This window comes from Oncorhynchus masou, chromosome 23 (assembly GCF_036934945.1).
Source record: "Oncorhynchus masou masou isolate Uvic2021 chromosome 23, UVic_Omas_1.1, whole genome shotgun sequence".
Lineage (NCBI taxonomy): Eukaryota > Metazoa > Chordata > Actinopteri > Salmoniformes > Salmonidae > Oncorhynchus > Oncorhynchus masou.
The window spans coordinates 42,764,660-42,777,648 of record NC_088234.1 but is presented as its reverse complement, the minus strand read 5'-3'; the positions used below and the strand labels follow the sequence as shown (position 1 = coordinate 42,777,648).

The window sequence follows — 12,989 nt, the reverse complement described above, 5'->3', positions numbered from 1 at the left end:
TAGGCTATAACACGGAAAATAATATGCTTTGTGATATCTGCACTGTGATTTAAATCTCTAAGGGATTTTTCTGAACGTTAAAGATCCCTTTTTTTAAATTATTTTTTTTTACATTTTAATGTTGAAAAGTTCTCTCAGCCCCAGTATCTGTTTGCAATGCATATAGAATAGTGATACATATAGAATTGCAATACATACCAAATCGGCACCTATATCGCATCGTGAGATTCCTGGCATTTCCGAGCCATGTTATCTGGGGAGATTACTATTTAGTATTAAACTCTGAGAGATGCTGCGAAAGATGCACAAGTTGGTAGTAGTGACAAATATTTAATGCCCTCTGTTTTATTATTTCTGGCAACAGAGACCCTCTTTATGTCTGAAACAATACGGTCTATTTTTCGATTGGCAAAAAAAGGAGGATCTGTAACTAAGTCAGGGACCAGTAGCATGTGCTTTATTGTACTGTTATTGTTGTCCTCGACTAAAATGTTGAAGGTTAAAACCAATCGTAGATTAATGGAATCGGACTGAATGGAACATTTTTTTCTTCTTCTCTGGAGTGGGCCAAATGAAGACACACCCATATGACAGCCGAATCCAAAGTTGTGGCTTTATTTCACCTTTACGGCAAGTCTAGCCGTAGCAATCGCACTTCATCAAAGCTTTGCAGCTGATAGGCCAAGGATATTTGGTGCCCGAAATTTCCCGAACTTTGGAATAATTTCACACGGCCCTGTACGTATATGGGCAAAATCCTCACGTGAGCAACAACAAAAAAATGTTTTGGGCTGGATCCTGGCTTCATGGTAACCATTCATATAGAGTGTTTCGGAAAATGATGGATTGCAAGTCATTCAGTTGAATAAGGTGGACTGCCACTCAAGTCATTCAGCTCTATTGTGAGTGAACGCACCATGTACTGCATGAACAGGTATTGAGTGGTTTAGGGAATGAAATGAATGGCTGAATGAATGAATAACTTACATTTTGAAATTTCACTATTAGATGACAGCCGTTGTCATTCTTTCAGGCACTCGATATGTCTTTCACTCCTTTTGATGTAAAATGAATACGGAGTGTTTTAATGCATCACAACGTTTACAGTACTAGCACAGCCTCTTCTTCCTTGCGACGTTCAAGAAGCGTGTCTTTGTTCAGCTAAGATCTATCTCAGTACTGCAGTGCAGTCTATAAGAAAAATGCTCCCGGGGCAAACAGCTCTGTCACCCCAGCTGTTTAATTTACTCGGGAAGAATTATATAAATACAGGCACAGCATATTCTATGTACCCACAGAGAGGCTTCATTTCTAACAGTTTGTCTTTGGATGAACCAAACAAATCCAATGTTTATTGACTAGGAATGATTGTCAAACCTGGCACAGCATAGTCCTATGTACTTAGGCTCTTAATCATTTATAACAGTTTCTCTTAGCTCCTTTGTAACTCAGCTGGGAGAGCATGGCACTTGTAACGCCAGGTTAGTGGGTTCAATTCCCGGGACCACCCAGGCGTAAAATGTTTGAATGCATGACTGTCTGTACGTCCCTTTGTATAAATGTGTCTGCTAAATGGCATGTTATTAATCCAACAATATGATATTTGCCTCATATTTCAATATTTCGAAAGATCGTTTCATAGTGTATTTCTCTCAAAAGTGAAAGCAAAATAGTGGAAGACTGTTCAGAATTGGGTACGACTGTGTAAGAAGAGAAATCTGTTTCCAAGACATGGCAGTCCCAGTGTTCTGTCTCCACAGAGCCTGTTGTGTTTCCTGCCTCACTCCAATCTGCTCTCAATCCAAACCTTGTCTGGGGGAAGCAGCTCGTTGGCATAGCAACCATGTAGCCTGTTTAAATTTCTCTCACTATGTGAGTGAGTAATGCTAACAACACACCACTGAGCAGAACTATAATGCTCAAGAGAGATGGGCCATTTAAGCTTCAAACATGGCAATCATTTTGAGAGAATTATGTATTTTTGATGTGGAGTCATCATATTAGATTGTGCTACAGCCTAACAATTGCTAGAAAGAACTTCTAAAAAGGAATTCCCATGTTCTCATTATGCTTAGTGTAAGCACATGATGCTACTTATCACTAGACATAGTGCGTGACAGTAGTCTTTCAGAAACACATGCTTGTGCACACACAAACAAATAAACACGCAAACAAACACAAGGATTAATTTTCTCTGACTCACATTTACCTAAGATTTGGCTCGAAAAAGTGTCGTGTTCATTTTTACAGCTGAGAGATATTAATTTTCATGGCACTTTAGCTTGACATTAATTTGAGTGATCTGATTACATGGCAATAGAGCTCATACGGACAGACTGACTCTCTCCTATTGCACTTCCCTTGACATCAACACAACCGAGTTGTGTTTTGCTTGAAAAACATTTACGGGTGTAATTGTTTGTTGGACCTCTCTGTGTAAATGTCTTCTGTCTGCCGGTTATCAGAGATGGCTCATAATCCATTGTGGACCTGAGGACGGAGCCAGTGTTAAGCATGGGCACACACTGAGCTTCTGATTCACTGTTTGCCCTGGGGCAGGTCTGTGGCTGAGTTTGCCCTGTAGGCCTAGCTGATAGCATGTATGGCCTTGCATCAAGGAGCAAGAAGGGGGAGTAGAGTCAGTGAGTTTGTGTGTGCGTGTGTTTGTGTGTGTACATGTGTATCACCTATATCCATGTAGGCAGCTCGCCGCCGACAGCCAACCTTGAGGGAAATGAGAAGTGACTCCTGGCATTCGCCTGGTTGACCTCTGTGTGAAATGTGAAAACAACAAGAACTAAAAGAAGCATGTGCTCTCTGAGGTATAGGCTATAGAGAGGCTACAGCATGCCACGTTTCAGGAAGGGGAGGGGATCAGGGAAGGTCACATGGTGGCGCTGCGCCCAGTTAAATAACTCTGAAGTGTGAAGTCCCCAGCGAGTTCTTCAGGCGAATGTAGCCTAACCACCTTCTTAGGCCGTTCCCGGAAGGACTTGGAGCGTTTGTTAAAGCAAGGCCTTGTGCATGCCATAGACAGCACATCCCCAGGGCTATAAATCCCTTTGAAATGTCTGGTAAAAAGGATGAAAAGATGCAGAGAGGAGATGGGCTTGTGAGATAAGATAGCCATGCAGTGTTGTGGTATTTGAAACGATCTGTGTTATGAGGTGAGGTCATCTGTCATTCCTTACCGTTTGAGATCTGTGCCCATCATAAAATGTCTCGGAGTATGACTGCTGATCTAGGATCAATTTTGTCTTTTAGATCATAATGAATAAGATTATATATGGACACGGAGGAACTGATCCTAGATCAGCACTCTTACTCTGAGACCCTTTGTGAATATGAATCCACATCCTTGAGCCACCCCTTCAAGGATTCCACTATCCTTCACCTGTCCCCGACGACATCACAGATCAAATCCACTTTGACGCAGCCTGGGGTGTCTTTTATCCCAGAGATTTTTAGATATAGACTGCTTGCTTAAGCCTTTCTGGAGGAAAACCATATAACCTAAATGGTATCTCTCTCTGCAGGATGAAAATCTAAAGATTCATCTATCTTTGCAGGATTTGAATCAATAGCCTTTCAAGTGTGAGTAAATGCAGAAACGAATAACTAACAAACCCTTAAAACCTCTTTGGGCTAGGGGGCAGTATTTTGACGTCTGGATGACGAGCTTGCCCAAAGTTTGGACACAAACTTTTGACTGGTACTGTATATACAGTGCATTCGAAAGGACTCAGACCCCTTGGCTTTTTTCACATTTTATTACTTTGCAGCCTTATTCTAAGATGGATTAAATAGTTTTTTTTCCCCTCATCAATCTACACACAATACCTCATAATGACAAAGCAAAAACTGTTTTTAGACATTTTTGCAAATAAAAAACAGAAATATCACATTTATTCAGACCCTTTACTGAGACCCTTTGTTGACGCACCTTTGCTAGCGATTACAGCCTCGAGTCTTCTTGGGTATGATGCTGCAAGCTTGGCACACCAGTATTTGGGGATTTTCTCCCATTCTTCTCTGCAGGTCCTCTCAAGCTCTGTCAGGTTGGATGGGGAGCGTTGCTGCACAACTATTTTAAGGTCTCTAGAGATGTTCGATCAGGTTCAATTACGGGCTCTGGCTGGGCCACTCAAGGACATTCAGAGACTTGTCCTGAAACCACTCCTGTGTTGTCTTGGCTATGTGCTTAGGGTCGTTGTCTTGTTGGAAGCTGAACCTTCGCCCCCAGTCTGAGGTCATGAGCGCTCTGGAGCAGGCTTTCATCAAGGATTTTTCTGTACTTTGCTCCGTTCATCTTTCCCTCAATCCTGACTAGTCTCCCTGTCCCTGCTGCTGCAAAACATCCCCACAGCATGATGCTGCCACCACCATGCTTCACTGTAGGGATGGTGTTGGCCAGGTGATGAGCGGGGCTGGTTTCCTCCAGACATGACGCTTGGCATTCAGGCCAGAGAATATTGTTTTTCATGGTCTGAGAGTCCTTTAGGTGCCTTTTGGCAAACTCCAAACAGGCTGTCATGTGCCTTTTTCTGAGGAGTGGCTTCCACCTGGCCACTATACCATAAAGGCCTGATTGGTGGAGTGCTGCCGAGATGGTTATCCTTCTGGAAGGTTCTCCGATCTCCACAGAGTAACTCTGGAGCTCTGTCAGAGTGACCATCGGGTTCTTGGTCACCTCCCTGACCAAGGCCCTTCCCCCTGATTGCTCAGTTTGGCCGGGCAGCCAGCTCTAGGAAGAGTCTTGGTGGTTCCAAACTTCTTCCATTTAATAATGATGGAGGCCACTGTGTTCTTGGGGACCTTCAATGCTGCAGAAATGTTTTGGTACACTTCCCCAGATCTGTGCTTCAACACAATCCTGTCGCTGCGCTCTTAAGGACAATTCCTTTGACCTCATGGCTTGGTTTTACACTGACATGCACTGTCAACTGTGGGACCTTATATAGAAAGGGATGTGCCTTTCCAAATCATGTCCAATCAATTGAATTTACCACAGGTGGACTCCAATCAAGTTGCAGAAACATCTCAAGGTTGGTCAATGGAAACGGGATGCACCTGAGCTCAATTTATAGTCTCATAGCAAAGGTCTGAATACTTATGTAAATAAGGTACCTTTTTAAAATTAAGTTTGTATACATTTGCTAAAATATATTTTAAAAACTTGGTTTCACTTCACAATTATGGTGTATTGTGTGTAGATTGATGAGGATTTATTTTCATTTAATCAATTTTAGAATAAGGCTGTAACGTAACAAAATGTGGAAAAAGACAAGGGGTCTGAATACTTTCCAAATGCACTGTATACATTTATTATTGTTATTATTATTTTGTTTTTATAAGGACTAGCTAAAAAAATATGTTCAAGTGTGCAAATTATCCAATGGAACAAGTTTGCTCCATGGCTCAGCTGGCCAAGCAGACATAAGGCTGAACACAGGACTGAAACGACCCCTTAACCATAATATATGTGAGGGAAATAGCAATGCTGTATGCCATTTAGCAGCCACTTTTATCCAAACTGATTTACAGTCATGCCTGCATACACTCTTTATTTATGGGTGGTCCCAGGAATTGAGCACACTATCCTGGCATTGCAAATGCCATCTTATACCAACTGCGCTACAGAGGACCACTATGACAAGGGGGATGGGATGAGAATAGAAAATAAGGAAGAACATGTTCATCTTTCGCCATGTTTCAGCACAAGGGACAGTTCCAGTCCTCGTCTTTCCTCACCCAACTCTTGCCCCTTCCCTTGGTACTAGCTGGTGTCAGGTTTCTTTGACGTCACACACATCCATAACCTCAACAGACATCATCCACCTATAGAAGTTTGAATGCTTTTTTATTATGTTGTAGAATCATGGTTTTACCCAACACTGTTTCTTCGTTGATTATTCGCCCTGAATATCCGCAATGGTAAATGGTAGGTGTCCAAATAAATGGATGGATAAAAACACATCACTAGGTAGGTTTATCTTGCTGTGTTGGAGTGGAAACACATTCATAGCAAAAAAAGATGCATTTATGTTGTCATAATAATGTATAATATTTAATAAAAATGTATCAGCAAAATATTAATCAGATCACATTAATTATGTGCAGGCTGCATTCTCATATGCCCCTAAGCTGCTGACTGTAGCACTTTGGGATCCTTTTATATGATTAGACTAGAACTCAGCTATGTTAGGAATGCTTACTCTGGGTAGGGTCCTCCTAAGTGCCTTCAATCCATCCTGACCCAACGCACAATGTAATGCCTGCCGCTACTCTTTTTAGAAACGGCGTTTCCCTCCCAAAGCTCACAAAGGGTAATGTTTGGGGATTCCATGGTGTTTAAAGGCTGTGAGGGGAAGATAAAGTGAGTCCGGTTGACTCTTTAAATCAACGCTGCAGAGCTGAGAAGGTAAAGCCTTGATCACACCTACAGTGATTAGGCAAAAATGGAACGTAGCATCATCTGGATATGAATGCAAGAAAAAAAAATCAGAATTCACCTTCTGCTACTATTTCTGTCAAGCTGTCTAAGCATATAATTTGATGCATATGTTCGATAAATCTAACGTGTGCACCACACAGAAAGCACTGCAACTGCCTCTGCAATGTAATGTTGTAAGGAAAACGCAGCGTTCAATTGGAAATTAATGTACTTTTGGTGTACCAAAACGCATCTCACTGCCGGTGTGATCTAGGCGTAAGAACAATTTCCACCTCTGCGGCAGGGAGCCTGACCAAATAGGCGCACGAGAGCGCTTCAGACATAGCCTACTGAGTGAAACCCATTCCCATGGTTACTTGTGCTCTTTGATCGCTTCCAATCTTGGAGAGGGAAGCAAATTGACAATCTTACTATACTGGAGTGATAATTTTCAGCGCATCTCTAGCGAATGGTTTATTTAATTTAAATGTTGTCCTTTTTTATTCCATCCGCAGAACTCGGTCGCAGTCGCCTCAATCCATTTACCGCTGGCTGGTACGCCTAGCCCCTCTGCGTTGCAATCTGTTGATAACTCGACTTGCAAGCTGCAGTTTATTGTCTTTCGGAATGGGAAACTCTTTCCTTGCACAGGGAATTCGTCAAATCTTGCAGATGATGGAAAACGTAGGAGCGTTTCGACACCAGTTGCTTTCACCAAATTAGGTAAGAGGAAATGCATGCATTTTATCGTCATGGCTCGGATGTCAACGCTGTCTACAACTATGATCTGTCGACAAACACAGGAACACGCAAATGCATAAGAAATTGAAAAAAAAGTGCGCAGCTTGTAGAGATCTGATCCATATTACATGTATTTGTAAGTTAAACGCATAGCCTAATTCACACCACATTTGAATGATTTGTAAATGCATGTTATTTCCGTTACCACCTTCTTGATGACGTCTGTGCCATATGTTTAATAACTTTGACATGTTTAACATAAACATGCCAATGAAAGATACATACAAATAATGAAAGAAGGCAGAATGAATCATAATTGATGGCTGTCTGACAACAGTAACATTATTGTGTGTGTTTGTGTGTTCGTTTGTGCCCATGCGTCTTGGATGTTGCACTTAAAGAATTTCCACTTGGTTTCCCTAATGTCATGTTTTGCTTTCTTGCAGATAGGTGCACCCTCGGGAGCGCGGTGCACTCGGTTACCATCGCTCTCAGGCACTTCGCGCTGGGTGTAGACCCCACCGCAGCCTATTGGGATTTTGACCTGCTAGATGGGCACGGTGGCTGGCGGGCAGAGGGGTGCCACATAACAGACTCCCTGGGCAGCACGACCACCATTCATTGCACTCATCACAATAACTTTGCGGTGCTAATGGTGAGTACATAAGTGACCTTATTACAATCCTCGCACAGGACACATTGTCCCCGGATCTCGCGGGTTGTTGCTTATAATGAATCAAACACATGATTTTGCACGAATCAGTAGAGCCACGTGCTTTATCAAGCACTTCGTGATATTAAGGGACCTTTCCAAATTATGCTTTATTGTTTGTTGTAGCCTAATCCTGCGGAGGAAAATGTAATGGGGAGATGCGCAATGGAACCATGGCTGAGGATGGTATTACTCGTTTTTTGGAAACACGAAGTTGGTTCTCTTGTCTGCTACCTCTGCTACGGCAGCTCAAATCGAAACCGTGCTCAATAGAACGAGCGCCTTGTCAGTATTCGCCTGCAAGCGCAAGTGGTGTAGCCTGCTAATTGTTTGCAACCTTCTTCCACCAAAATGTACGATTGCAAAGCAAGCCATCTTTAAATCTTTCTCGCTCAAGTTGGTCATGGTGTTGTCGCTGTGTGTATTTCGGAATACCTTCTCCTGTCGACGTCTCCTATGAAAATAGATTTCATGAGGATAATACCGACAGCGCAATGTCATCGCATCGCTCAGTCGTTCCATAGTGCCTCTGCGCCTAGTCCGCGTTTGGACAGACAGGAATTCTCCGGATGTTTACCGAAGAGTGGGATTCGCTAGATTGGGAGGTTAGTCCTTATAGTGCATGAAAGTGGTGTTCTGTGGAATGACGGTGTTTTCCAGAGTTGCTTTAATCTGCACATTTTATGAGGCTGTTCAATTTCGTTATTTTTCCTATGAAATAAACCGGGATTGAAAAGCAGAAATTGAAGAGTTGCTGTGTGAGACAGGGGAGAAAAAGCGGCATAGTGAGAGCAAGGGATGGTGTGCATGGAATACCAATCTGTTGTCAAGTAGAGCGCAGATGTCAGATTGTCATTGCGTGGGGCTGTGGCAATGTAGGCTATAAATTTAATATACAACCTGGGCTATGGGAAATGCTTTTCACTGCATGCACTTGACGGCACGCCTTTATTGGGTATGTAGTGGCTGTCAGCGCACGAGGAAAGTGAGATCGCGAAACAATTTAGTGAATAGATCTGACAGCAGATTAATGATTTGAACGTCAAGGCCCGTCAAATGGAAGTGCTGGCCGTGTTGGGTGGGTGTAGCTGTTGCAGTCTGGTCTCTCTAAGGAGAGGATATTATGTTTTTTTATTCGGGTGTTTATGCCAGAGACCCTGCGCGCCTTACTAATGCAATCACCACACCCGCAGTAGACTCTGCAGTGCCCGAGAAAAGGACCCATATTTACAGACTCGTGACATCACTCTCTTTTCGGCGCTATCTCTGTTGCAGTATGATTTCTCGCTCCTGTTTGGCTCTTGAGTACTGAACCTGTTGCATGATCTCCTTCTGTCAAGCTGGAACTGTTCTGGTAATGTGTTTGATATATCACCATATAATATATCGTTACCTGTTTGTTAACTGGTGTTAGGGACTATGGTCATTGATGCAGGTTTGGACCACCCAAATAAACCTGACACATCTGCCTCAATGCAGAATGACCAACAACTGTGTCAATGCAAATCTAGTGATCTCTACCCAAACTTGTATTCTGTTCTCTAATACTAATGCTGAATAGATCCACTGTTAATATCAGAAAGAGCAAGCATTTAATTCAGACATTTTTCTTAGTGTATGCAGCTGTGGTATTATGATCTCAGATGTCCAGCATGGGCAGTTCTGCAGCACAGTGTGATTGGATGGTAAAGTATTCACCTCTGAGGTGAACCACTGCCAGGACTGCAAAGAAGTAGAGCAAACATGACACGTCTGTTCTCAAATTTCCTCAAATGAGTGGACCACAGTCAAATCTCTGCTAGGTACAACACGAGGATACCATTAGAGGACAAATCTACAACTTTTAACAGAATGACAGGGGGGTCAAACAATGAAAGACAGCTCTGGGAGATAGCAAGGTGAGAAAACCATCATCTTGTCTGAAAGGCACACGAGCAATCTCCAGCTCTAATAATGTATGCCGTTCTCATTCAGCACTTTGGGGCTTGTGTGGAGATGATTAGTCTACAAATGGCGTGACAGACCAATACAATTGTCCCTGGGGATTGGTATCCAGTTATGGTTTGTTATTTAAAAGCAATTTAATGAGATGCTTTTGACTTGGCTTAGGAAAATGAAATGCTAGTCTCTCGAGTAGACCTGTGACCAGAATGCTAAATGAAAGGGAGGAGAATTGTATTGCAGGTGCTCTTTGTCGTCCTTGTCTTTTGGATTAGCCCCTGGATATGAAGAGGATTAGCCCCTAGATATGAATATTAATGTAGATGTGAAAACTTTGGGTCTTGAAATAGACAGCAGGTAAATTGTTAATAGCACCTGTTTCATTATTGTTTGTGAATACCAAATTAAATTATAAAACAGAAGTTGGTATTGGGCTCATTAAAGAAGAGACGGGGAGCTCCCTTGCTGGGTTGACTGTTGAGTCATAAATTGGAAAATCAAAGAGATTGGAGAAATAGCATCATGCCATTCAGGTTTCAGCACCATGGACCGTTTCAATCACATACTACTGAATACACCTTAATACCTTCAGTAGAATGCTGCTCTCCTGGTTTCAGCACCCTAGCATCCTTATGAATCCCACAGTTCTATATAAGATATGTTTGTTTTTGGACCTAAATTAAATTGGAAATATATGTTGTGGCATGCTGGGCCCCATGTTTCAACATCCTGGACAGTTCCAGTTGTGCCGTTGTCTTGCTAAATATGAGTCTACTCCTCTACGTAATGTTCTAGTCTATATCTTCTACGAGATGTTTGTTTTTTTAGTAACTGAAAGAGATGGTAGTGCATACGGCCCAGTACATCACTGGGGCCAAGCTTCCTGCCATCCAGGACCTTTATACCAGGGAAGAGGGAAGGTCCTAAAAATTGTCAAAGCCTCCAGCCAGCCTAGACTGTTCTGTCTGATACCGCACGGCAAGCGGTACCGGAGCGTCAAGTGTAGGTCCAAGAGCCCCCGGAATGCCGCTGCTACTCTCTGTTATTATCAATGCATATTAACTTTAATAACTACCTACAAGTAAATGACCTCCACACCGGTGCCCCCGCACATTGACCCTGTACCGGTCCCCCAGAAATATATCCCCGCTATTGTTATTTACTGTTGTTCTTTAATCAATTGTTATTCTTATCTCTTTCTTTTTTTTAAGGTATTTTTTTATAAAACTACATTGTTGATTAAGGGCTTGTAAGTAAGCATTTCACTGTAAGGTGAATGGCAGGGGGGTCATTGTTGTATTCGGCGCATGTGACAAATACAGTTTGATTTGATTTTGACTCCCCAGGTTTCAGAACCATGGACAGATCCAGACATCCCTGCTCGCTGTAGCCTTCTTTGGGAATGCCAAATTATATAGTAAAATAAATTAACATTCTATTTGGATTGAAAATGCATGCATGCTCTAGGTTTCAGCACCATGGACAGTTCCAGCTGTAGCCCTTCCCAAGCCCAGTCCCTCCTCTCTGTGTGTGTTCTGTAGCCCACGAGGCCTGTGTCTGTAGGGCGGGCAAGGCTGATTCATTAATTTACAGCATTGCAGCCTGATCGTTCATCTTCATCAATGACAGTCTTTTTTCCTCTTAACCTGTGTGTATGTTTTTCACCGTCAAACATGCTGGCATTTTTAGATTGGTCTAAACATGAGGTATAGTCTGGGAGGCATGTTTTCTCCATGTGATTGCTCCAGTGCTCCAGCCTGTTTAATATGCAAGGACAGACCTTTACAGAGAGCAGAATGCAGGGAAAAGCCGGATTTGTCAGGATCCAATCATTACAAAGGCTCAAAAGTGGTAAGCCAATGGAAGAGGGTCTATTCAGAGATCTATTTCTATAGTCTGTAGGGCAGGCTGACTGTGTAATGCTGAGCGGACACACAGGGGGAAAAATACTTGGTTCAGCATTGCAATTAATACTCACTGGGTTTTGTGTGGGAATGAAGCAAAGCAGGTGAGCCGTGCACTTTTAATTCCTAGAATACACCTTTTACCATGATGTGCACAATCTAATAACTAAAACATGGAAATGAATCAACTATGCATACTGTAAATAAAGGACATATTTTGGGAGTTGATTGTAATCTGTATTGAGAGTATACCAATGGCAAGCAGGAGAGACAGTGGACACGTACTCCCTTTGTCTCATCCTTCTTATCGGTTGGCATCATTGTGGTGGAATTATGCATGCGCACGCACGCACACGCACACACATGCACTGCACACACAACCCCCCGCCCCACCCCTCCCAGCTGTGTGATAACGATGAGGGTTAGGGCAGAGCTGACGATTTGTGAGCCACTTACCCGTGCTTACCTCTGACCCCGAGCTCTCACCCACTCTTGTTTTAAAGATGGATGCATACGGAGCGGACATTTCCATGTATGCGTAGGCGATCGGAATCACTACACCTTCTGGTTTCTGACTGAGAGTCTCGGCTCATTCAGTCTGCTGCGCGGGAACATAGAATCAATTCCCCTTTCATATTGTCTGAGAGGAGATTTCCAAAGAGTTTTTGAGCTACTTAAGGACACCTGGGGATAGATTATCCTTTTCATTTGAAAGTGCCACAGTTGCTCAGTCAGTTTAACGCTATTATAACGTCTAGACTATTACGAAAATCTAATTAATACACAGGTTAATTGTTTTCCTTTCCCCACATAGTCAGATGCCATTCTGTTGGTATGATAGGCAGTCGTTTTTTTGTCTTCACACGAAGCTGTTGGGTCGATGAAGAATCAGGCCATCTGTGTTATCTGCAGTTGTATGCCAGTACCATTGAAGTTTTGATGACTGAAGTGTGTTGAAAGGGTGTCATTTCTTGCTCTGTGATACACACGGACCAGGAGTGTTTCCTTACCATGCAACATGATCAAGAACATTTAGGGCACAGAGTTTTTCCTGGCCAGGTCAAATAGTCAGGAAAAATGTCTGGCCCCATATGGATCCTGATAAATGATGAGGTCACTTTTCTGATCTGGGACCAGTTTTAATAATCACCAAAGCCTAGGGAGGTCTAGCAGAGTCAGTAATCCTCACTTCCATAACAGATTCCAACTTGCCAATAATTTGGCATGTGATGGTGATTGTTTTCACCCAGAATATTGA

The 12,989-nt window shown here is 42.7% G+C and overlaps 1 protein-coding gene across 1 annotated transcript in view; it reads left to right on the top strand.

Annotated features, from left to right (window-relative positions):
* LOC135510870 (adhesion G protein-coupled receptor A3-like) overlaps window positions 1–12,989 on the top strand; it is a 270,757-nt gene that overhangs the window by 199,787 nt on the left and 57,981 nt on the right. The window contains exons 13-14 of the mRNA XM_064932169.1: window positions 6,949–7,156; window positions 7,621–7,829. Of these exons, the coding sequence (XP_064788241.1) occupies window positions 6,949–7,156; window positions 7,621–7,829 (417 nt within the window). The remainder of the gene's footprint in view (window positions 1–6,948; window positions 7,157–7,620; window positions 7,830–12,989) is intronic.